Source organism: Malania oleifera, chromosome 12 (genome assembly GCF_029873635.1).
Source record: "Malania oleifera isolate guangnan ecotype guangnan chromosome 12, ASM2987363v1, whole genome shotgun sequence".
Lineage (NCBI taxonomy): Eukaryota > Viridiplantae > Streptophyta > Magnoliopsida > Santalales > Ximeniaceae > Malania > Malania oleifera.
In genome coordinates this window covers 66,186,404-66,213,738 of record NC_080428.1, presented here as the reverse complement: position 1 = coordinate 66,213,738, position 27,335 = coordinate 66,186,404, and the positions used below count along the sequence as shown (strand labels likewise).

At 38.4% G+C, this 27,335-nt stretch overlaps 1 protein-coding gene across 2 annotated transcripts; it reads left to right on the top strand.

The window, feature by feature from the left end:
* On the top strand, positions 1 to 26,545 carry LOC131144082 (uncharacterized). 2 transcript variants are annotated; one of them, XM_058092462.1, is made up of 5 exons: positions 1 to 136; positions 4,464 to 4,626; positions 25,184 to 25,293; positions 25,644 to 25,786; positions 26,207 to 26,545. In XM_058092462.1, exons 2-5 carry the CDS (start codon positions 4,482 to 4,484, stop codon positions 26,247 to 26,249), a joined length of 441 nt encoding a protein of 146 aa, XP_057948445.1. In that variant the 5' UTR covers positions 1 to 136; positions 4,464 to 4,481; the 3' UTR covers positions 26,250 to 26,545. The 2 variants fall into 2 exon arrangements, with proteins under 2 accessions (XP_057948445.1, XP_057948446.1); XM_058092463.1 differs by having other exon boundaries at positions 32 to 136; positions 4,471 to 4,626.
* The last annotated feature ends 790 nt before the right edge of the window (positions 26,546 to 27,335 follow it).

Sequence of the window (27,335 nt, the reverse complement as noted above, 5' to 3'; positions counted from 1 at the left end):
GTAATCTTCAACTTTCGCGCACTTTTATTTTACGATACCGCTGAATAGCAGAGAAGGCATCATCTTTCTTGGGAGGAAATTTGGACCTTCCAAATACCACACCGCTCCCTCCGCTCACTGATCGATCGTCGGTTCTGTAAGACTGAAATTAGAACTCTCTCTCTCTCTCTCTCTCTCTTTCTCTCTCTCTCTCTCTCTCTCTCTCTAAACCCACGCGCCTTTTTGTTAAAATTGTGAATATTCGATTATCTGTTTCTGTTTGTGATCAGAACTGGAGTTGCGAAATTCATTGTGTTTGCTTTCATTTTAGTAGTTTTAAGTATTGGGTTGTTGGGTTATGTTTGGATTGCTTCAAGAGAATGTTGGAGTGAACCCAATCAATATAGGGGACAAAGTAAATTAACCCCAAAAAAAAAAAAAAAAAATTGAAGGTAAAGGTTGGGGCTTTCATCTGTGAGAGACCGTAGTTAGTTTTTAACAGTTTAAACAAATGCCAAGTTGAGATGGGCATCAGTATATATATATATATACTTGCATATATGAGCTCATTGCCTGTATGAATGTTCTATTTTCTTCAAAGTCTCTTAGGGCTTGTTTAGTTTTAGAGAACATTTCTCGTTTTCCATTTTCATTTCTCGAAGACTCCCTTTGGCTCAAGGATTTTGTTTAAAAAGAGAAGTAAAAAACAGAACGAAATTTATTTTTCATTATATTTTCTCCATCTCAAATACTACTCAAAATTAAATTTTTTGTTTTAATGTGTAATTTTTAAAAATATATATATGAAGGTTAATGATGTGTAGAATCAAATTTGTGTTCATATACTATACATTATATTTTCTTTCTCATTTTCCTTGGTAACTAGAAAAAAATGGATTCTATCATATTTTCCTTCCTTTCCCTATTTTTTTCCAAGTTCCAAACAGGGCCTAAATAGTTACAGAAAAAAAAAAGAAAGCTACCTTCTTTTCTACTTTTACAACATTTCTATAACAAAATTGAAAAATATCTTTTTTTTATTATTTTGCAGGTTTTTCATAAAAATATTGGAAAACGGAGAACAAGTTTTGTAATTTTTGGAAAACTAGAGATGAAAGATAAAAACTGTTTTCAGCAATAGATTGAGTATTTTTGGTTGGTTCTATTACCATTCTTTGGAGCAATCTAATTCGCATATCAAGTGATTGGATTGAATGATGTCGGAAATTTGATTGCTTAACGGTGTTTTGCATATGCATGCAAATCCATCATGTTGGATGCTAGAGAAAATAAACTTGCTTATACGTATTATATACAATTGGTGTTAGATAGTTAATTAAGTCTTTTATAATTGCATCACCCCATTTTGTGTTGATGGTGTTGCAATCGTATTGGAATTTTGACATGAATCTTTATTTTTTAAATTTGCCCTATTTTTTATCACATCCTCTCTCTCATGCAGGGTGGGGCTATGTTGCCCATATATAACCTTTACCAAATCCTGCTTTGGAGGGAGTTTCAAGTGTTGGCTACCCTTGTTAAGCCATTCAGATAGGCCTTTATGTTATTTCATTGAATGTAGAGCCAGTCTTCCAACCTTCCCCAAGACCCATTCTGGCAGGAGCCTCATGCATTGGGCTGTTGGCATGCCTTATTAGGAGAATGAGATGAATTTACAATTTCAATATACCACTGAACAAAAAACTCGCCCCTTTTACAATTAATTTGAGAGGCCCTCATTCTTAGTTTTCAACAATTAAAACAAATGCCAAGCTGAGATGGGCATCATAAGACTTTACATGGTAGTTTTAATATTCATACATACATACATATATATATACATTCATATATACATACATACATTCATATATATATATACATACATACATACATTCATATATATATATACATATACATATATACATATACATATATATACATACATACATATACATATATATACATACATACATATACATATACATATACATATATATACATACATACATATACATATACATATACATATATATATATATATATATATATATATACACATATACATACAATACCTTGGATATGCGAATTAGATTGCTCCAAAGAATGGTAATAAATAGCACTTGTGATTGGATTGAATGATGTCGCATACATATATATATACATATACATACATATAACTTGATGATGAAGAAATAAATAGCATTTGTAGATTTCAATACCTTGGATCTATTATGCAAGTTGAAAGAGAAATCGAAGATGATGTAATGCATAAAATTAAAGCAAGTTGGGTAAAATGGAGAAGTACTTAAAGTGTGCTTTGTGATCGTAGAATACCCCTAAAATTGAAAGGGAAGTTTTATAGGACAGTTATAAGACCAGTTATGTTATATGGATCAGAACGTTGGGCAATGAAGAAACATAATATCCAAAAAGTAAAAATTGCTGAGATGAGAATGCTTAGATGGATGAATGGTATAACATTGAAAGATAAATTAAGGAATGAACATATTCGTGATAAGTTAGGTGTAACTCCTATAGAAGATAAGGGAGGGACTACTCAAATGGTATGAACACTTGCAACGTAGGCCGCTTAGTATACCTGTGAGAAAGAATGACTTAGTTACTGTGGGGGGTAGTAGAAAGGGTAGGGGTAGACCTAAAATAACTTGGAAAGAGATAGTAAGGATTTAATATCCTTGAATTTATAAAAAGAAATGGTCCATGATCGCATAAATTGGCAGAAAATGATTCATATAGCCGACCCCACCTAGTGGGACTAAGGCTTGGTTTTGTTGTTGTTGTTGTTATTGTTGTATTTTCTCCATATCAAATACTATTAAAAATTAAGTTTTTCGTTTTAATATGGTAATTTTTTTTTTAAAAAAAAAATCAAAGGTTAATGATGTGTAAAATTTTTTGTGGTTCATATACTATATAGATTTTCTTTCTCATTTTCCTTGATAACTAGAAAAAATGGATTCTGTCATATTTTCCCTTCCTTTCTCTAATGTTTTCCACGTTCCGAACATTGGCTAAATAGTTACAAAAAATGCTACGGTGTTTTCTACTTTTGCAACATTTCTATAATAAATTTGAAAAATATCTTTATTGTTGTTTTCCAAGTTTTTCATATAAATATTGGAAAACTGTGAAATGAGTTTTGTAATTTGTGGAAAACTAGAGATGAAAGATAAGAACTGCTTTCAGTAACTAGATAGATTGTTAGTAGTATTGGTTTGTTCTATTGCCATTCTTTGGAACAATCTAGTTGACATGTCAAATGATTGGCTTGAATGTTGTTGGAAATTTGATTGCTTAACAGTGTTATGTGTATTTGTGCAAATCCATCACGTCGGGCGCTGGAGAAAATAAACTTTATTATACATATTATATACAATTGGTGTTAGATAGTTGAAAATTGAAATAGCAACATTCTTAAAATCCTACATTTGATCACATCTCCCCCCCCCCCCCCCCCCCCCCCAACAAAAAAAATCCAATTAATTCTTCTGTAATTGCATCATCCCATTTTTGTGTTCATGGTGTTGCAATCATATTGGAATTTTGACGTGAATCTTCATTATTTTTAAAGTTACCCTATTTTTTATATCGCACCCTTTCTCTCATGCAGGGTGGGGCAGTGTTGTGCACGTTTAATCTTTCCCAAATGCTGCTTCGGTGGGAGTTTCATGCATTAGCTGTCCTTATTAAGCCATTCAAATAGGTGTTTATGTTATTTCATTGAATGTACAGCCAGCCCTCCAACCTTGCCCAAGTCCCATTCTGGCAGGAGCCTTATGCACTGGGCTGTTGGCCTGTCTTTATTAGGAGAATGAGATGAATATGCAGTTATGCTATGCCAGTTAGCAGAAAACTCGCCCCTTTTACAGTTCAACATACAGATTTGTTTATAAAACTCAAAGTAGATTTTCTTTTGATCTTGAATTGCTTTTCCAAGGACCATGCATTTAGGAGCAGTAAACTAAACTTTAGCATGGTGCAAGAGCTAGATACCACTAATAACTTTTTGAGATCTTCTAGCTTGTAATGGATGTAAAAGTTTGATGGAGGGGGAAAGTTTGATCCAGGACTTGAGTCTGCTTGAAATATCTGAAATGATGTCACTACTCATTTTGGACAGTGCATTTTTAAGGGTCCCCTCATGAAATATGGATTAGATGGTTTTATCATTTGCAATGAAATTTTTAAGCATGAGGGTTAATCTATCGCATAACTGATAGGTTTCAAGCTCTTCTCTCCAAAAGAACTTCTTAACAAGCTGCGTAATGCATCATAAGCACCGGGTTACTTATGGCTCTTATAAGTAAATGCTGAATTAAGCCTCAGAGGCTTCAGTTAGTTTTTTATTGATCACAATAGCTTTATTTCTTGTGCAAACGGAATCTTTTTGTGTTGTTTTCTGTGTCATGTCTTCCTATCCTATGATCCTATCTTGTACTAATGATTGTTCTCTTGATTCAAAGACTGAAGGTTTTGGATTAATGGGGAAGGACTCAAAACCAAAAGACTCGGGAGCTAAGGGCAAGGGTAAGCAGGCAGGAGGTGCAAGCAATGAGAATACTTTAAAGGGGAAAGGAAAATCTGGGAAGGCTGCTGATGGGCTTGGCACATGCACATATGTCAAAGGTCTGGTTTTTTATTTTCGATCATTTCATATATAACAATGTTGAATCTTTTTTTAAATTTTTCTAGCAATAAATGTAATGCCCCCAAAATAAATCCCTAATAAACATAAAATGACATCATTATTTGATGCCTCTGATACCACAAATGCAATAACCTGAACCCAAACCGGGGTCCCAGGTACCAAGTTTCCATAGCATAAATAAAATACATACAGCAAAAGCAAAAGACCATCCATTCCATACCTACCAGAGTACTATCTCACAGCTACCACATCTACCATACTTAAATTTATATTACAACTCAAAATATCCCAAACATCTGTTATTAACAAAATAGTGTCCCCAAACACTCACCCTCAGCTCCTATAGGTCCCACCCTACAACTCCTAGACTCGATTTCCTGTAGGCCCTGAAAAGATGATATATTTCCCAGAGTGAGACACTTCTCAGTAAGGTGGAATAAATTATTATCAGTGTGTGGCTAGCATGAGTTTTAATGAAATCAGACTCATTCTTTAATTTACTTTAGCTAACAAATATAGCAATTGAATAATATAACTCACCTATACAGTTGGAAATATACATTTTCTTCATAGTATAAATCAACTCAGTAAATAATATCATTTACATAAATTCACATATATGCGTAGAAGAAACTCCTTTTTGGACAAACAATATCATCATGTATAGACCCCCATGATCGGGTTGTGCGGTCCAAAGACTGTACCTAGCCCTGGCTGGTCTACTACTAGGTTAAGTCAAACCTCATGTCTGCAAGTCCGATTTGCCTACCCAGCTTGGTCCAAACTCCAAGGGGGGTACACAACCCTTTCGTGGCCAAATCGACTTTTTATTACCAACACTTCTATCCAGAACAGTGTGGTTGCACTATCTCACATACTAGCTACGGTACCATGCTCTCAATATATCTAGTCCTCAAGGTTCTTAAACCATATAATGCAATTTAAGTAATAAAAATCGTAATATAATCTCATTTCGTAATTCAGTGTAAAACTTGTTATATCAAACCTAGCATTCAACCGTCATATCAAATTTCACAATTTCCACCACATTTTTAGTATTTCCATCAATCAGTACAAATCACATTTTCATTGTATAATACTATAAAATACTTAGATTCAATTGTGCCGTAAAATATAGATAAATCTTATGCCACGCGACTTTTGACTGATAAATCATAATATGCTCAACTGTCGAGGAAAAATATGTTTTTGTTGAAAATCAGGTCTAATCATCTCCACAATTTTTATTTAACTCAAAATACTGGTTTTATAAGAAAAAGAAAATGATCAACCCTACTCACTTTGGTTTTACCCCAAATACTAATAATAATCAAAACCATAACTTTCATATACCTGAATCATTCATAAAATCGTATACAAAGTTCAGGAATCCATATACTCAATTTTAATCGGTTCAAATTCAATAAAAAACTAACATGATTTATTCCTCTTACCTGATCTTGAAAAACGGCCTACCACACTCCCTGGAACAAATCCCAGGTTCCTGAATACGACAAGGAGAAGGTCGCCAGCAAGCTGAGAAAGAACAGGGCGCCAACCGGAGGGCATGCCGGAGCCTCGAGAAACTGTAGGAGAGAGATGCGCGAGGGACGAAACCCTAGCAAAGAGAGTCGTGGGAGAGGAGAGAGAAAGAGAGAGAGAGTTCTATTAATAAGCATACTGGCCTGTCGGAAATCGTCGACGGTTTGGCCACTTATCAGGCCAAACCTTCCTGTTAAAGCTCTCGGTAGTTGAAACTGTCGATGGTTTTCCTGAGATTTCCAAAACCGTTGACGGTTTGGTCTCAAACCAAACCTTCCCACCTAAAACCGTCAACAATTTTCCTTAGTCCCACAAAACTATCAATGGTTTGGTGCTGTACCAAACCATTTCCTTTCTTTTCTTTCTCGTCTCTTTTCACTTTTCTTTTTCTTTTATTTTTTTGGTTCAAGTTCCTACATCCTCCCCTCATAAAAATTCCGTCCTCGAAATTTGTTAACTCGTATTTATCATCACTCCTGGAATTACCGAATCAATCATTCGACTCTAAGAAGAGTCGACAGCCACCCACATAGCGGCCTCGTCCCAAATTTATTAATTACCTTCACTTATGGCGGAGGAATACCGTGGTTATATAATACGTTTCTAAAAGATTACAAATAGTCAAACAAAATTCTCCCAAAAACTGCTCAGAACACAAAACTCGAAACCTATAGATTTACAATTACTTAAACCTAACTAGATAACCTACACCAAAAACAAAATATATTCACAATCAAATTCTTACCTTAACAGCTTCACCTACCTGCCTAGCGTTGGGTCTCATTGAATAGTTGCAGGTACCTCTGACGTACTTTCTCCTCTAGTTCCCATGAAGCTTCCTCCACTGCATGGCTACGCCAGAGCATTTTCACTAACGGAATCCTTTTAGTACGGAGCTCATGTTCCTTTCGATCTAATATCTGAACTAGCCCTTCCTCATAGGATAAGGTATCTCTGACTTCTAAGAATTTATAGCTTATCACGTGCGAAGGGTTTGGAACGTATTTTCTCAACATTGACACGTGAAAGACGTCACAAATTCTAGACAATGTTGGGGGTAACGCTATCCTATAAGCAACCGGACCTACCTTCTCTAGTACCTCAAACGGTCCGATGTACCTAAGACTTAGGTTACCCGTCTTTCCAAATCTCATAACTCCCTTCATCGAAGCGAGTCTCAGAAATATCTTATCCCCTATCCCAAACTCTAGTTTCTGTCAGCGAGTATCAGTGTAACTCTTCTGCCGACTCTAAGCTGTTTTAATTCTATTCCGAATAAGTTTGATCTTCTCTGAAGTTTGTTGAGTAAGTTTCGGCCCCAAAATTTGTCGTTTGCCAACCTCGTCCCAATACAACGGTGATCTGCACCTTCGACTATATAGTGCTTCATATGGTGTCATCTCGATACTAGCCTGATAGCTGTTATTGTAGGCGAATTTCACCAGTGGCATAAACTGAATCCAGCTACCTCCGAAATCCAGAACTCAAGCCTGCAACATGTCCTCTAATATCTGAATCGTCCTCTCTGATTGCCCATCAATCTGCGGGTGAAATGTTGTACTAAAAGTAAGCTGAGATCCAAAGGCTTTCTGTAAGTTTTTACAAAATTGGGAGGTGAACCGTAGATCTCGATCTAAAACAATGGACCCAGGTACGCCGTGAAGTCGAACTATTTCCTGCACATAAAGTTATGTCTGCTTACTCATGGAGTAACTGACTTTGAGTGGAACAAAATGTGCAGTCTTTGTCAGATGATCCACAATTACCCAAATGGCGTTTTGTCCATGCAATGCTTATGGTAACCCCGCTATGAAGTCCATGGAGATGTGCTCCCACTTCCACTCAGGAATGAGAAGTGGTTGCAATGGTCCTGCTGGTTTCTGATGCTCTGCTTTCACTTGCTGACATATTAAATATTGTTCCACAAATTGAGCAATCTCCTTCTTCATGTTGTTCCACTAAAAGGATTCTCGCAAATCCCTATATATCTTTGTACTCCTTGGATGTATTGTATAAAGTGAACGATGTGCCTATTTCAGAATGGTTCTTTTAATCTCTGCGTCGTTTAGGTACACATAATTTGGCGTGAAATCTTAAAACCCTGTCGTCTGAAACGTTAAACTTTGCCGCCAGTCCACTCCGTATCTTATCCTTAATTTTACTAACTTTGCATCTTTCATTTGAGTAGCCTTAATCCTTTCCTACAAGGTCGGTTGGATTATCAGTCTAGCAATAAACCCCTGATGATTCCTTTCTACCAATTCCACACCAAATCTCTCCAAATCCATCCTGATTTGCTGTTGAGCTACCACTGGCAAGACTGATGCATTCATTGACTCTCGACTCAAAGCATTAGCTACCACATTAGTTTTCTTTGGATGATAACTGATGATGCAGTCATAATCTTTTATTAGCTCAAATCATCTCCTTTGTTTCATGTTCAACTCCTTCGGTGTGAAAATGTTCTCAAGGTTTTTATGATCTGTGAAAATTTCACACATTTCACCATACAAATAGTGCCTTCATATTTTCAATGCAAAAATCACGGCTACCAACTCCAAGTTGTGCATAGGATAATTCTACTCGTACTCCTGGAGCTACCGAGAAACATATGCAATAACCTTTTCTCGTTGTATTAGCACACACCCGAGCCCTTTATGAGACGCATCACTATAGACTACAAAGTTCCCTTCTCCTGAAGAAATTGTCAGCACCAGCGCAGTGATAAGTCGTTGCTTTAACTCCTGGAAGCTCTGTTCACATTCATCTGTCCATTCATATCTTACATTTTTCCTTGTAGAGACCCGAACCTTCACAAACTGGGTTCGTCGACGAAGGATCACATTCGTCGACAAATTCCTTCAGAGCCTCGTCGACGAGAGAATGCCGAGGGGTTTTGGGGGTTGTTGGGAAATCCTCATCGACGAAATTCAGGGCTTTGTTAACGATTTGTGTGGTGGATTCATCGACGAAGACGCCGCCTCGTCGACGAATTGGACCGGGTCAAAGGCCCTATAAATATCCCATTTGAGTTGCTTAAGGGTTAAGTTTCATCCAAAAGCTCTCTCTCTCTCTCTAAGCTGCGAATCTCTCTAGGATTCTTCGTCGTCCGTCGTCCGTTTCCAAAAACGGAGGGTACTGCATGGATCAGAAGAGAAAACTCTACAAGTTTAACGGATCGGATCGTAGTTTCAGAGATTTTTGGGTTTTTTCCAAAAGTCGAGGTAGGGATCTGATCTTAGTTTTTATTGGATATTTGGATAGTGGTAGAAAAGATAGTAAGATTATGTTCTGTGGTTTTAGGTTTATAGGATCCCAGGTTGTCGATTTGGACCGTATTCGTACGAAGTTTCATTTTGAGTATAAGGTAAGGAGAATTTGATTATAACAACATTTTTGGAAAACTAAACCGCTAAAAAGCTAGTTTATGTTATTATGTATGTTTTAACTACTTATTTGCTAAATTCTACTGAATAGAAATGCCGATTTTACGATTTTTGGTAAAAATGAGGATTTCGATGTATGATCTCCAAACTTTATAAAAATCATCTATTTGTGTTTATACTATAGTAGGAGATACTCGAATCCTTTACTTATACATTTAAATGATATTTACTTGATTTCTATCATTTAGCGGGATTTTGGATTAAACTTGTGTGATATATGTTGAAATGAAAATGAATGGATTTTCTATACTATTGATATAGAATATGGGAACGAAGTTCCAATTTGTTATACTGAGAATGTGATAAATGGAGGCCGGTGATACACTGAGCTGAATCAGTAAACAAAGAGGGGTAAATCGAGTGGAAAGACACCGGTTTGAACCCAATGTGATTATCTGAATTTGTGAAAAATACTGAAATTGCGCAGGTTATCATGTTTGTATAAATTGAATTTATGATACACGCAACCACAACTTGAGAGTCCCGGGAGGGTTGAAAAATACCTTCTTTGCAGGGCTGAAATAAACTACTGCCATATGATACGACGCGATATCGTAGCTAGATGTACACGTGCAACCACACGTGTTAAACGGTGTGGGTACCAAGATGGTTGGCTAGTAGGGTGAAACCATTGGCTGATATTAGGCCAATGGAGGCAGTCGGATCATAAGTAGGTACTCGGTAGTGTCTGCACGAACAGGGCATTGGACGAGTATGAGTGGACAACCCGGGTCACGGGGAAAAACTGGTTATAAGGATATTTTGCTGTTGGTCATCTGATAAATCATTAAATGGTCGAAAGACAAATGTGGGAATTTTGTAATACGAATGATGATATACCTGATGCATTACTGTATTAAAAATATTTGATTTATATTTCATATGTTGAATTAAAATATTCATATGTAGTCACACACTGTTGTAACTCCTTCTTTCTTACTGAGAGGTGTCTCACCTTATCATACAACCTTTGTTTTCAGGTCCATCAGTACATCAGTCTATAGTAGCTCAAGGGACTGGAGAAATTATTTTGGTTAGCTTACGTAAGCATCAGAATCTTGTATTAAGCCTAGATGGAAGTCCTTTTTGGAGGGTTATAACAACAAGATTTATTCTATGTCTAGAATTTGTATAAATTATGGATGTATTAGTAAACTCTGGTATAAGTCTAGTAGAAATCCTAATGGATGTTTATGTTTTTCCGCAACATTTACATCATGATTATGTATGATTTACACCCGTATGTCCCTGTTTAGGGCGGGTTGTTTCCATATCTTGAACAAGTATAGATATTTGATATATGTGAGTGACACCTAGGTCCGTGTAATGGGCCGGGTCGTTACAGTTGGTATCAGAGCTCGTAGCCAATCGGAAGTATGATTTGTTTCATACTGCCTGGTTAGGGATATGTACTAAACTAAGAAGTTGCCAGTTGTGATAGTCTAGAATATACCAGAGTATAGGATAAGGATAAGACCTTGGATTTTGCTTTGTATATATAGAAATGAAAAATTCATTGATAGATTTCTGTGTTTTTCTGGATTAGTCGAAAGGTTAGAAAATCATGGCAATCCATTGACGATTTTGTTTCCTAGTAGAAGGGTGAAATTCGAGTTAGAATAAAGATGTCAAATTTATGGAGTATGTCAATGTTAAGAATGTGAACTTGGAGAATTGACTTTATATTATGATAGTAGTAGTGGATGGGTAGGTTATTACCTGTCTAATGGGTTCTTGTAAATATTTGCAGGATGGAATCCAGGGATATTACTGCCAACGTGGGTGGCAGTAGTAGTGAGAGTGCTGACCCCGAGGCTGGTAACGACTGTACTAGCGTGTTACGTGACTTTGCACAGCAGCTTATGGCTGAAGTAATGCGTTCGAATAAGGGACAGGATCGTCCTACGGCTGGGTTGGGTTGCTCCATTGAGCAGTTCACCGGATTGAAGCCCTCTGCTTTTGTGGGCAGCTCAGATTCAGTTCGTGCTGAGAATTGGATCCAGGAGATCGAGAAGATCCTAGATGTGTTAAACTACACTGAAAAGCAGAAGGTCACCTTCGCCATGTTCAAGTTGGCAGGAGAGGTTGAGAGATGGTGGGGGTCTGTAAAGCAGATGAAAGAGCACCGACCAATACTGATAGCGTTGACGTTGGCCCGATTCAAAGAGCTTTTCTTTGAACGTTATTTTTCGGCCACAATTAGAAACGCAAAAATAGAGGAATTTATGAATTTGACGCAGGGATCGCTAACAGTGCAGCAGTACGCTGCCAAATTCCAGGAGCTGTCTTGATTTGCTCCGTTTGTGATTCCTGATGAAGCTAAGAAGGTTTGGAAGTTTCAAAGGGGTCTGAGGAGTGAGATCCGTAAGTAGACAGCGATTCTGCAGTTGCAGGACTTTGCTACATTGGTTGATAAAGCCATGGTAGCCGAGGAGTGTTTACTAGAGGATGCAGAAGTTCAAGTTACGAAGAAGAGGCCAATGCCTCCTAATTATTCGTCTGGGGCAGGAGAAGGTAAGTGGAAGAAGAACAGTGGTGATACATCCCAGAATGCTGCACGGGTTCCACGTTGCTCTTTATGTGGTAGGAAACATCAGGGGCAGTGTTGGTTGTCTACGGGAGCCTGTATGCGGTGTGGCAGACAAGGACATCAGATGAGAGACTGTCTGATGCAGAGGAATAATGGGGTCTCGCAGCAGCAATATAGAGGGAATGCTCCGACACAGCGTGGCGGTCAGCAGGGGGGTACTGCCCAGGCTAGGGTACATTCTCTGACTCCTGGTGACGCTGAGAACGCTGGTGACGTAGTCACAGGTATCATTTACATACTTTTTCATAAAGTTGTTGTATTATTTGATTCCAGGGCAACACATTCTTTTATTTCCAGAGATTTTGTTAAATTGTGTGGATTAGAAGTGCAATTGTTAGATGGTGAACTAGTGGTGGCTACACCGTTTGGATCTATGGTCGGGTGTAGTAAGGTAGTTCGGGACTTTTCGATTGAAATATAAGGGAGGATACTACCAGTTAATTTTGTGGTGTACGACATGTATGGCTTTGATATCATATTGGGGATAGACTGGTTGTTTGCCAGTTATGCCAGTATTGATTGCCGCAAGAGGGAGGTGTTGTTTAGACCGCCAGAAAAACAGGAATTTCAGTTCCTTGGATCGTGTGTGCATTCTACACCACATATCCTTTCTGCTATGCAAGTTAGGAGGCTACTTCATAGGGGGTGCCAAGGACATCTGGCGATGGTGAAAGACACACCAGTAGGAGAACGGGAATTGGAAATGATTACTGTGGTATGCGAATTCCTAATGTGTTTCCAAAGGACTTACTAGGATTACCTCCGGACCGTGAGTTGAAATTTGCCATAGAATTAGCTCCAGTTACGGCGCCAGTATCGAAAGCTCCGTATCGTATGGCTCCAACTGAGCTAAGAGAATTAAAGGAACAGCTTCAGGAGTTGCTTAACAAGGGGTACATTCGACCTAGTGTTTCTCCTTGGGGAACACCGATGTTATTTGTGAAAAAGAAGGATGAGTCGATGAGGATGTGCATCGACTATCAAGAACTGAATAAGGTAACGATAAAGAACAAGTATCTGCTACCCAGGATCGATGATCTGTTTGATCAACTTCAGGGCACACAGGTCTTCTTTAAAATTGACCTACGGTCTGGGTATCACCAGCTGAAGGTGAAAGCGGATGACGTCTCGAAAACTGCATTTCGAACCCGTTACAGCCATTTTGAATTTATGGTTATGCCTTTTGGTTTGACTAATGCACCTGCAGCATTTATGGATTTGATGAATAGGGTCTTCCATGAATATCTAGACCGGTTCATTGTGGTATTTATTAATGATATCTTAGTGTATTCTAGGAGTGCTGCAGAACAAGAAGTTCATTTGAGGCTAATATTGCAAATGCTTAGAGATAAGAGGTTGTATGCTAAACTGAAGAAGTGTGAGTTCTGACTAGAACAAATTGCATTTCTGGAGCACGTAGTGTCTAAAGAAGGTGTATCAGTAGACCCGAGTAAGATAAAAGCAGTAGTGGATTGGGCGAGACCGAAGAATGTGCAGGAGGTCAGAAGTTTTCTGGGTCTTGCAGGTTACTACCGTCGGTTTGTTGAAGGGTTCTCTAGTTTAGCAGGTCCTTTGACGAAACTCACACGAAAGAACGAGAGATATGATTGGACGAATGAGTGCGAGCTGAGTTTCCAGGAGCTGAAACAGTGATTGATCACTGCTCCAGTTTTGACTCTTCCATCCAGTGATGGTGGTTTTGTTATATATAGTGATGCTTCAAAAAAGGGTCTTGGCTGTATTCTAATGCAGCAGGGCAAAGTAGTGGCTTATGCTTCTCGTCAACTTAAAGAATACGAGAAGAACTACCCGACTCATGATTTAGAATTAGCAGCGGTAGTGTTTGCACTAAAAATTTGGAGGCATTACTTATACGGTGAAAGGTGTGAGATTTTTACCGACCATAAAAGTTTTAAATACTTCTTCACCCAGAAGGAGCTCAATATGAGACAGCGTAGGTGAGTTGAATTGATTAAAGACTACGATTGTGTTATTAGCTATCACCCAAGAAAAGTTAATGTAGTAGCTGATGCTCTGAGTTGGAAATCAGTTGATGCGGCAGTCTTAGCAATGCAGGTTCAGCATCAGATCTGCATGGACCTTGAGAGATTGAGTTTGGAAGTAGTGAAAGGAAACCATCAGGTTATCCTTGCTAGCTTGGTGGTACAGCCGACTTTGCAAAAGAGGATCTATGTGTCGCAAAAAGAAGATCCCGAGTTGGTTGATATTATGGAAGGAGTCCAGAAGGGGCTAAAGCTGGATTTCAGTATCTCTGGCGATGGGATATTGAGATTTTGCGGCAGGGTTTGTGTACCGAATGATGCCGGGATTAGACGGGTCATTCTAGAGGAGGCACATCGTTTACTTTATACTGTACATCCTGGTAGTACGAAAATGTACCGGGATTTGAGGGAATCTTTTTGGTGGTCTAACATGAAAAGAGAAATCGCCCGATTTGTAGAACAGTGTCTGACATGTCAGCAGATCAAAACAGAACATCAGAAGCCAGCAGGACCACTTCAGCCACTCGACGTCCCTAAGTGGAAGTGGGAACACATCTCGATGAACCTTGTGACGGGTTTACCTGCGGCAATGCATGAGCAGAATGCCATATGGGTTATAGTTGATCAGTTGACGGAGACTGCACACTTTATTCCAATCCGATTCAGCTACTCACTAAATAAGCTAGCAGAACTTTATGTGCAGGAGGTGGTACGACTCCATGGTGTTCCTATATCTATTGTTTCAGATCGAGATCCGCATTTTACGTCTCGTTTCTGGAAGAGTTTACAGGACGCCTTGGGATCGCGTTTGACGTTCAGTACGTCTTTTCACCCGCAGACGGATGGACAGTCGAAGAAGACTATTTAGACGTTAGAGGATATATTGCAAGCTTGTATACTAGATTTTGGTAATAGTTGGATACGATATCTACCGCTTGTTGAATTTGCATATAACAACAGTTACCAGGCGAGCATAGAGATGACACCTTATGAGGCTTTGTATGGTCGTCGGTGTCGATCTCCGTTGTACTGGGATCAGGTAAGTGAGCGGCAGATACTAGGTCCAGAATTGATTCAGCAGACCTCTGCAAAGATCGCATTGATCAGGGAAAGAATTAAAGCAACTCAGAGTCGACAGAAGAGTTATGCTGATACTCGTCGGCAAGAGTTGGAATTTAAAGTAGGAGATATGGTATTTTTGAGAATCGCTCCGATAAAAGGGGTGATGAAATTCAGGAAGAAGGGGAAGCTAAGTCCTCGGTATATTGGGCCTTTTGAATCCTTGAAAGGATAGGTTCGGTTGCTTATCGAGTGGCTTACCTCTAGCATTATCCAGAGTCCATGATGTATTTCACGTGTCTGTACTGAGAAAGTACGTACCAGATCCATCGCACGTACTGAGTTACAAACCTCTTGAGATCAGTGATACCTTATTGTATGAGGAAGTACCAGTGCAGATATTAGATCGGAAAGTACAGCAGTTATGGACTAAGGAAATACCTCTCGTAAAGGTATTATGGTGTAACCATACAGTAGAAGAAGCTTCATGGGAATTAGAATCTGAGATACGTTAAAAGCACCCACAATTATTTGATAGTACATGAATATGTAATAGACAGTATAGATTAAATGGTAAAGTCTTTGAGAGAGTTTTGTCTATGTATGTAATCTTCCGATGTATCTTTTGGGTAACCACAGTATTCTTCCACCATATGTGAGGGTATGTAATGAATTTAGACCAAAATCACGTTGTAGGTGACGGTCAACTATTTTATAAGAAAAATTATAAGAAAAGATTATGTTAGCAATTGGTAGTAAATTTCGAGGACGAAATTCTTATAAGGAGGGGAGATTGTAGAGACCCGAACCTTCATAAATTGGGTTCGTCAACGAAGGATCACATTCGTCGACGAATTCCTTCAAAGCCTCGTCGACGAGAGAATGCCAAGGGGTTTTGGGGGTTCTCGGGAAATCCTCGTTGGCGAAATTTAGGGCTTCGTCGACAATTTGTGTGGCGGATTCGTTGACGAAGACGCCACCTCGTCGACGAATTGGGCAGGGTCAAAGGTGTAACAACCCAACCCTTTACATGGACCTAGGTGTCACTCACATACATCAAATACCTATACCTGTTCAAGATATGGAAAGAACCCGCCCTAAACATGGACATACGGGTGTAAATCATACATAATCATGATGTAAATGTCGCAGAAAAACATAAACATCCATTGGGATTACTATTAGACTTATACCAGAGTTTGCTAATACATCCACACCATTTAAGACAATTTCATACATAGGATAAAATTCTTGTTATTACAATCCTCCAACAGGACTTCCATCTAGGCTTAATACAAGGTTTAGATGCTTACGTAAGCTAACCAAAAACATTCTCCTCAGTCCTTTTTGCTATTAGGACCGACACATTGATGGACCTGAAAACAAAGGTTGTATGATAGGGTAAGACACCTCTCAGTAAGGAAGGAGTTATAACAGTGTGTGACTGCATACATGCATATTTTAATTCAACATCTGAAATATAAATCAAATATTTTCAATACAGTAATACATCAGGTATATCATTATTCGTATTACAAAATTCCCACATCGGTCTTTTGACTATTTAATGATTTATTAGATGACTAACAGTAAAATATCCCTATAACCAGTTTTACCCCGTGGCCCGAGTTGTGCACTGATACTCGTCCAATGCCCTGTTCGTGCAGACACTGCCGAGTACCTACTTACGATCTGACTGCCTCCATTGGCCCAATATCAGTCAATGGTTTCACCCTGCTAGCCGATCATCTTGGTACCCACATCGTTTAATACGTATGGTTGCACGTATACATCTAGCTACGATATCGCGCCGTATCATATAACAGTAGTTTATTTCAACCTTGCAAAGAAAGTATTTTTCAACCCTTCCAAGACTCTCAAGTTGTGGTTCCGTGTATCATAAATTCAATTTATACAAATATGATAACTTGTGCAATTCCAGTATTTTTTACAAATTCAAATGATAGCATTGGGTTCAAACTGACGTCTTTCCACTCAGTTTACCCCTCTTTGTTTACTGATTCAGTTCGGTGTATCACCGGCCTCCGTTTATCACATTCTCAGTATAACAAATTTGGAACTTCGTTCCCATATTCTATATCAATAGTATAGAAAATTTCATTCATTTCTATTTCAACATATATCACACAAGTTTACTTCAAAAACCTGCTAAATGATAGAATTCAAGTAAATATCATTTAAATGAATAAGTAAAGGATTTGAGCATCTCCTACTATAGTATAAACACGAATAAATGATTTTTGTAAAGTTTGGAGATCATACGCCAAAATCCTCGTTTTTACCAAAAATCGTAAAATCGTGAAACCGGCATCTCTACTCAGTAAAATTTAGCAAATAAGCAGTTAAAACATACATAATAACATAAACTAGTTTTTTAGCGGTTTAGTTTTCCAAATATGCTGTTGTAATCAAATTCCCCTTACCTTATACTCAAAATGAAACTTCGTATGAATACAGTTTAAATCGACAACCCCGAGATCCCTAAAACCACAGAACATAACCTTACTATGTTTTCTACTGCTATCCAAATATCCAATCAAAATTAGGATCAGATTCCTACCTCGATTTTTGGGAAAACTCAAAACTCTCCGAAACGACGATCCGATCCACTAAAAGTGTTGAGTTTTCTATTTTGATCCACGCAATACCTTCCGTTTTTGGAAACGGACGACGAATGGCGAAGAATCCTAAAGAGAGAGAGAGATTCGTAGCTTAGAGAGAGAGAGCTTTTTGGATGAAACTTAGCTATTAAGCAACCAAATAGGATATTTATAGAGCCTTTGACCCGGTCCAATACGTTGACGAGGCGGCGTTTTCGTCTACGAATTCACCACAAAATTCATCAACGAGGCCCTGAATTTCGTCTACGAGGATTTCCCAAGAACCCCCAAAACCCCTCGGCATTTTCTCGTCAACGAGGCTCTAAATTTCGTCAATGAGGCTCTAAAGGAATTCGTCAACGAATGTGATCCTTCGTCGACGAACCCAGTTTATGAAGGTTCGGGTCTCTACAAAATGGCCTGTAAATGTCCCATTTGAGTTACTTAAGGGCCAAGTTTCATCCAAAAGCTCTCTTTCTCTCTCTAAGCTGCGAATCTCTCTCTCTCTCTAGGAGTTTTCGCCGTTCGTCATCCATTTCCAAAAACGGAGGGTACTGCGTGGATCAAAAGAGAAAACTCTACAAGTTTAACGGATCAGATTGTCGTTTCAGAGATTTTCGGGTTTTTCCCAAAAGTCGAGGTAGGGATCTGATCTTAGTTTTTATTGGATATTTGGATAGTAGTAGAAAAGATAGTAAGATTATGTTCTGTGGTTTTAGGTTTATAGGATCCCGGGTTATCGATTTGGACCGTATTCATACGAAATTTCATTTTGAGTGTAAGGTAAGGGGAATTTGATTACAACAGTATTTTTAGAAAACTAAACCGCTAAAAAGTTAGTTTATGTTATTATGTATGTTTTAACTACTTATTTGCTAAATTCTACCGAGTAGAAATGCCGGTTTTACGATTTTACCGTTTTTGGTAAAAACGAAGATTTCGGCGTATGATCTCCAAACTTTATAAAAATCATCTATTTGTGTTTATACTATAGTAGGAGATGCTTGATTCCTTTACTTTTTCATTTAAATGATATTTACTTGATTTCTATCATTTAGCGGGTTTTTGGATTAAACTTGTGTGATATATGTTGAAATGGAAATGAATGGATTTTCTTTACTATTGATATAGAATATGGGAACGAAGTTCCAATTTGTTATACTGAGAATGTGATAAATGGAGGCCGGTGATACACTGAGCTGAATCAGTAAACAAAGAGGGGTAAATCGAGTGGAAAAGCGCCGGTTTGAACCCAATGTGATTATTTGAATTTATGAAAAATACTGAAATTGCGCAGGTTATCATGTTTGTATAAATTGAATTTATGATACACGCAACCACAGCTTGAGAGTCCCAGGAGGGTTGAAAAATACCTTCTTTGCATGGTTGAAATAAACTACTGCCATATGATACAGCGCGATATCGCAGCTAGATGTACACATGCAACCACACGTGTTAAACGGTGTGGGTACCAAGATGGTTGACTAGTAGGGTGAAACCATTGGTTGATATAGGGCCAAATGGAGGCAGTCGGATCAAAAGTAGGTACTCGGCAGTGTCTGCACGAACAGGGCATTGGACGAGTATCAGTGCACAACCTAGGCCACGGGGAAAAACTGGTTATAGGGATATTTTGTTGTTGGTCATCTGATAAATCATTAAATGGTCGAAAGACAGATGTGAGAATTTTGTAATACGAGTAATGATATACTTGATGCATTACTGTATTGAAAATATTTGATTTATATTTCATATGTTGAATTAAAATATTCATATGTAGTCACACATTGTTGTAACTCCTTCCTTACTGAGAGGTGTCTCACCCTATCATACAACCTTTGTTTTCAGGTCCATCAATACATCGGTCCTAGTAGCTCAAGGGACTGGGGAGATTATTTTGGTTAGCTTACGTAAGCATCGGAATCTTGTATTAAGCCTAGATGGAAGTCCTTTTTGGAGGGTTATAACAACAAGATTTATTCTATGTCTGGAATTTGTGTAAATTATGGATGTATTAGTAAACTCTGGTATAAGTCTAGTAGAAATCTCAATGGATGTTTATGTTTTTCCGCAACATTTATATCATGATTATGTATGATTTACACCTGTATGTCCCTGTTTAGGGCGGGTTGTTTCCATATCTTGAGTAGGTATAGGTAGTTGATATATGTGAGTGACACTTGGATCCGTGTAATGGGCCGGGTTGTTACATTCCTGGTCAAGTTTATTAGAGGGTCTGATAACTTGGAGAAACTTTCAACGAATCGGCCGTAGTATCCTGCCAATCCCAAGAAACTTTTAACCTCGTGGATGTTTTTCGGTCTTACACAGCCCACTATAGCCTCTATCTTGCTCGGATCCACCGAAATACCACCCTTGGATATCACGTGCTCTAGGAATGCAACCTATTCCAGCTAAAACTCACACTTCTTGAATTTGGCATACAACCTCATATCCCTCAACACCTAAAGCACTATCCTCAGATAATCCTCTTGCTCTTCAGGACTCTTTGAATAAACCAATATGTCGTCAATAAACACTACCACAAACTGATTTAGATACTAATGGAAAATCTTATTCATCAAATCTATGAATGCAGCAGGCGCATTCATCAGTCCGAATGGTATAATCAAAAATTCATAATGGCCATACTGGGTTCAAAAAGCGGTTTTTGGTACATCTTCTGATTTAACTTTCACCTGATGATACCCGGACCGAAGATCGATCTTCGAGAAAACCTATGTCCCTTGAAGTTGGTCAAACAAATCATGATACGGGGTAGCGGGTACTTGTTCTTTACTGTCACTTTGTTTATCTCCCGGTAGTCAATGCACATTCTCATCGATCCGTCCTTCTTTTTCACAAACAACACCAGAGCTCCCCACGGTGACACACTGGGTCTGATGAACTCCTTGTCCAACAACTCCTGTAATTGTTCCTTTAACTCTTTCAACTCTGTCAGAGTCATTCTGTATGCAGCCTTGGAGATCGGCGTTGTTCCCGGAGATAGATCGATAGCAAACCCCACCTCACGCTCGGGAGGTAACCCCGGAAAATCTTCCGGAAACACATCAGAAAAATCCCTTACTATCAGGATATCCTCTAGCTTTAGTTCTTTTATCGATGTATCTTTCACATAAGTCAGGTAACCTTAACATCTTTCCAAGAGTAACCTTCTAGCCTACATGGCTGACAGTAGTTGTGGTGAGGTATGCACACACGACCCCACAAATATGTACTCCTACACCCTTAAAGGTTTGAATACCATCTCTTTCTTGTAACAGTCAATATTGACATAATCGGAGACTATCCAGTCCATCCCCAGAATTACTTCAAATCCGGGCATGTCGAGAACCACTAGGTTAGCGGGCAACATCCTTCCCTAAATATTGATCAAATAATTTTTAAGTATCTTCCTACACACCACTACAGTTCCTGTTGGTGTATCCATTGATAAATCGACAGTCATTGGCTGTGCTTCTATCCCACATAATTTAATGAACTCCCGAGCTGCGAACGAATGTGTCGCTCCTGAATCAAATAATACAATAGCTTTATGTAACAAAATTGAAAGAGTACCTATCACCACGTCGCCGGCGTTCTCCGCATCTCCCAGCGTAAGCGAATACACCTGCGCTTGGGCAGTGTTTGTCTGGTAGCCACCTCGGGGTGCCTGATTGTGTCCCCAAAACTGATTAGGTGTGGGCGCATCACCAAGTGGCACACAACATTCTTGTGTTATGTGGTTGGGCCTTCCACATTGGTAATAGCTAGCTGCTCTACCTCGGCATTCACCTCAATGCCTCTAATGACACCTAGGACAGAGAGGGCGTGATGGATTTCCTTGTGGAGCTCGATGTCCCACCTCCTATCCCTAGCCCGTGTAGTTACCAGGCCTCTTCCATGTACCCTGACTGGTGTCGGTATGAAACTCAGGAGGCAGGGGCCTCTTCCTCTGATTCTCTATACCCGTGCTCTTCTACATGCTAGTCTCCAACACTGTGGCCTTATCTACTAGCTCTGAGAAACCCTGGACCTGAAACGCCACAACTTGCTCATATATTCCTTGTCTCAGGCCTCTCTCAAACCTCTATGCTTTCCTCAGTTCATATAGGACCATGTAGGGAGCAAAGCGAGATAGCTCCACAAGCCTGGCCGCGTACTGCTGTACGGTCAAGTGCCCTTGAGTCAGATTCAAAAATTTCTCTGCCTTGGCTTCCTTGGTGGAAGCGGGGAAATATCTTTCGAAGAAGATCTCCCTAAAGCGGCTCTAGGTAATAGTTGCAGGTCCTGGCCTCTATTCCTCCATCAGTTTCACTGCTCTCCACCATCGTTTAGTCTCCCCAATCAATTTGAAAGTGGCGTACTGCACCCTCTGCTCATCGATGCAATGTAGAACAGTCAAAAGGTCTTCAATCTTCTGAACCCAATCCTCAGCCACGATAAGGTCCGCACCTTCTACAAATGTCGGCGAATTCATTCAGATAAACTGCTCAATGGAGCAACCCTAGTTTGCAGGTGGGTAGTTCTGACCTCTAGGGTCTCGCCTAATCTCTCCCATAACTTGCCGAGCTAAACCTCGCAGTACCATCGAGGCATCGATATCCTCCTCATTGAAATCCTCCACATTATTATTCCCTCCGGCATCAACGTCCTTATCTCTGGGGTCCATCCTCAAAATAGGGCAAATAATGATTTTCTTAAAATCCTATTATCGGAATTCTACCAATATGGCTAATTAACTAACACTATAGAGTTCCCTACATCTCGTGCCAAAATACTTTTGACTCTCCCTAATGAACTTTTCTCACACAATTAAATCATTCGACTTCCAAAGTCTCAATCCAAGGTTCCGCCTCACCACTCAGAAACAAAACCTTCGATGGTTTGCCATGATTTTTCTGAAACCGTCGCCTTAGGAAAATCACAGAAGACTGTCAAGGGAAATCTACCTCCAGGCTACAAGACAAAACCTCAAAATCTTACGTACCCAACTTCACTACCCATCCTATACTTGACCTATTTACAACACTTAGACTACCCATTCCTACTCTTATCATCACTTATTCCTATACTCTGGTAGTATTATCCTCTAAAGTCTGCAAAACCTAACAACCTAAACTTTGATTCCACAACTGTAACGCCCACAAAATAAATTCTTAATAAACATAAAATGACATCATTATCTAATGCCTCTGATACCACAAATGCAATAACCCGAACCCAAACCGAGGTCTCGAGTACCAACTTTCCATAGCGTAAATAAAATACATACAGTAGAAGCAAAAGACCATCCATTCCATACCTACCACAGTACTATCTCACGGCTACCACATCTCCCATACTTAAATTTATATTACAACCCAAAATATCCAAAACATATGTTATTCACAAAATAGTGTCCTCAAACACTCACCCTTAGCAAACTCCTATAGGTCCTACCCTTCAGCTCCAAGACTCGATTTCTTGTAGGCCCTGAAAAGATGATATATTTCCTGGGGTGAGACACTTGTCAGTAAGGTGGAATAAATTATTATCAGTTTGTGGCTAGCATGAGTTTTAGTGAAATCAGACCTATTCTTTAATTTACTTTAGCTGACAAATATAACAATTGAATAATGTAACTCACACCTTTACAGTTGGAAATACACATTTTCTTCATAGTATAAATCAACTCAGTATATAATATCATTTACTTAAATTTACATATATGCATAGAAGAAACCCCCTTTTGGACAAACAACATCATCATGTATAGACTCCCATGATCGAGTTGTGCGGTTCAAAGACTGGACCTAGCCCCGACTGGTCTACCACCAGGCTAAGTCAATCCTTATGTCTGTAAGTCCGATTTGCCTACCCAGCCTGGTCCAGACTCCAGTGGGTTACACAACCCTTCCATGGTCAAATCGACTTTTCATTACCAACACTTCTATCTAGAATAGTGTGGTTGCACTATCTCACATACTAGCTACGGTACCGTGCTCTTAATACATCTGGTCCTCAGGGTTTTTTAACCATATAATGCAATTTAAGTAATAAAAATCATAATATAATCTCATTTCATAATTAAGTATAAAACTTGTCATATCAAACTCGGCATTCAGCCATCATATCAAATTTCACAATTTCCACCACATTTCGAGTATTTCCATCAATCAGTACAAATCACATTTTCACTGTATAATACCATAAAATACTCAAATTCAGTTGTGCCATAAAATATAGATAAATCTCATGCCACACGATTTTTGACTGATAAATCATAATGTACTCAATTGCCCGGGAAAAATATATTTTCGTTGAAAATCAGGTCTGATCATCTCCACAATTTTTATTCAACTCAAAATACTGGTTTTATAAGAAAAAGGAAATGACCAACCCTAATCACTTTGGTTTTTCCCCAAATACTAATAATAATCAAAACCATAACTTTCATATACCTGAATCATTCAGAAAATCGTATACAACATTCAAGAATCCATATACTCAATTTTAGTCGGTTCAAATTCAATAAAAAGCTGACATAATTTATTCCCCTTACCTAATCCTAAAAAATAGCCTACCACACTCCCTAGAACAAATCCCAGGTTCCTGAATACGATGAGGAGAAGGTCGCCGGCAAGCTGAGAAAGAAGAGGGAGCCAACCGGAGGGCTTGTTGGAGCCTTGGGAGACCGTAGGAGAGAGAGAGAGACGCGCGGAGGATGAAACCCTAGCAAAGAGAGTCATGGGAGAGGAGAGAGAGAGAGAGTTAAGTGAATTTAACATATAAGAGTTTCTATTTATAAGCATGTTGGCCTTCCAGAAACCGTTGACGGTTTTCGTGAAACCGTTGACGGCTTGGCCACTTATCAGGCCAAACCTTCCTGTTAAAAGCTCTTGGTAGTTGAAACCGTCAACGGTTTTCCTAAGATTTCCAAAACTGTCGACGGTTTGGTCTCAAACCAAACCTTCCTACCTAAAACCGTCGATAGTTTTCCAAATTCCCACAAAACCGTCGACGGTTTGGTGCTGTACCAAACAATTTCCTTTTTTTTCTTCTTCTTTCTCTTTTCCCCTTTCTTTTTCTTTTATTTTCTTGGTTCGGGTTCCTACAGTTTAAATGTCACAATATACTCTGCACATGTACATGTGTGCATATTTCATTTTTCCCAAATATATTTCCATGGCTGTGGGAACACTTGAATAATAGCTTTGATATTGTTAGATGTTTTGTATGCTGCTGAGGTACCTGGAAATATTAATCATATCAATTCTGGATTTCTGTTTTAGCGAGGCATATCTTATGCGAGAAGCAAGGAAAGATCAATGAAGCATACAAGAAGTTGGAAGATGGTTGGCTTAGTAATGGAGACAAGGTTCCTCCAGCAGAGTTTGCAAAGGTAAGCTACCAACTATGCATGATGGGCATATTGTGGTGAAGAAGACGTGTTAAATTTATCAAATCAAGAAGTACTCCCAGTCAATACAGGAAAATCTTTCAATATACTCGATCACTGAATCCCATGAAGACATTATGTTGTAAAAGTTTTTCACTTGTTTACTTATTTGATATAATTATTTGAATACAAAATTTTGAAGAATTTTTTTCCCAAAAAATGTTAACATGTTTCAAGTCTGGCAGAAAGTCTGGAAAAATGTTGTTTGAAGTGCTTATTATTGAAGCAATGTATGAACTGTTGACTGGATGATATTATGATACTTAAACAATTTCACACTTCTTTTATTTCAGTTAGCTGCAGAATATTCTGAGTGCCCTTCAGGGAAAAAAGGTGGTGATCTTGGATGGTTTCCTCGAGGTAAAATGGCAGGTCCATTTCAAGATGTCGCATTTACCACACCTGTTGGAGCTACCAGTGCACCATTCAAATCAACGTACGTATTTGCAGTTCTAAATTTTGAGTTTAGAAATTGGTTGTGGTTAGATTACTTATGTTTAAGATATGACTGAGGTTCATTGGGCTCTTAAGGAACGTAGGAGTTGAGCAAAAGGAAAAATAATTGTCTCCACGAAAAGCACTTGGGGATGCGAGTCTAATGCTTTTTTCTAGAGACTAGAAAAATACTGAAAATGTGAACACGAAGTCCTCGAAAGAAAACTAGAAGGCAGATTTTTGAAAGCCATTTCTCGAAAATAGGCTGCTGATTGTGCCTTCCACCTAATAGTAACCAACTGATTTGCACACCCATTTGGCAAATATAAGACTTTCTTAAGATTCTAGACAGCCTATCACTTTGTGTATGTATCTATCGGAATTTGGATTTAGCAGGCACTCACTTTGTTAAATGATGCAGGCATGGTTACCACATAATTTTGTCTGAAGGGAGGAAAAACTGATGGAACTTTGCATTTCCTATCAAGCTAGTGCAAGACTCCAGCCGCAGAAACAGAAACAATGTCTCTGTACTATGAACATTTTGGTATACTGGAATATAAGTAATTTTCCTTATGTTTTGCTTTGTTTTGTTTGTCTTTGGTCTTTATTCGTAAACCCAAATTGAGCATTGACATGAGGATTTGGTATGTATTGCATATTGAAAACCTATGTGGAAGATGCTCCACCTGAATGTCAATGAGGAGAAACCATGGATAAAAATCATAAATAAAAAGAAACTGACAATGGATTCTATTGCTTTTCAGTCTTATAAACTAAGTATTCAGCTATTTAAAGTCTTTTTTTTTTTAAATATATATATAAATCGATATTTGATAAAATAAATTAATAAAGAAATCATCATAGGGAACTTTATGATCCGTTTGGTTGTGGAATATATATTTTTTTCATTTTTAGTTTTTTTGTAGAATTATAAAAATTTAAGTTTATTTTTTAGTTTTTCAAGATTCTTCATTTTCTATTTATAGATTTTAAAATAATTACAAAACATAATTTGGTTTTAAATTTTCCAAAATTAGTTTCTGGCAATAAATGATGAACTGTTTAGATGAAAGATTTTGGTTGGGTAAAGGGAAGGAAAGGAAATGAAAGGAAAATGGGAATTTTTTATTGAATTTCCTTTTTATATTAAATATTACTAAAAATAAAAATTTATTATATTATGATTAATAATTAAGAAAAAATAAATGGTAATAGTATATAAAATGAAATTTTTGTTCATTGATTTAATATATTTTTTATTTTCTTTTAGAAAGGTAGTTTACTTCTTTCCTGGACTGATGGTGGCATGTAGTGGTCGGCCTTCTTATCAGAATGCCTCCTTGGTCGAAGAGCCCCTTTAATAGTAAGGGCGTAGGAAGTATGAGCTCCACACGAAATTTGTGAATAAGTGATTGTCTGATAATGAGCAAGATAAACTTTTTCATATACTAGGGGATTTCACTTGGAAAAGAAAATGTTTCATACTAATGGATTCGGGTCCATAACCATGGGTTCCAATATGCGGGATCTTGTAGCACTTACCAATG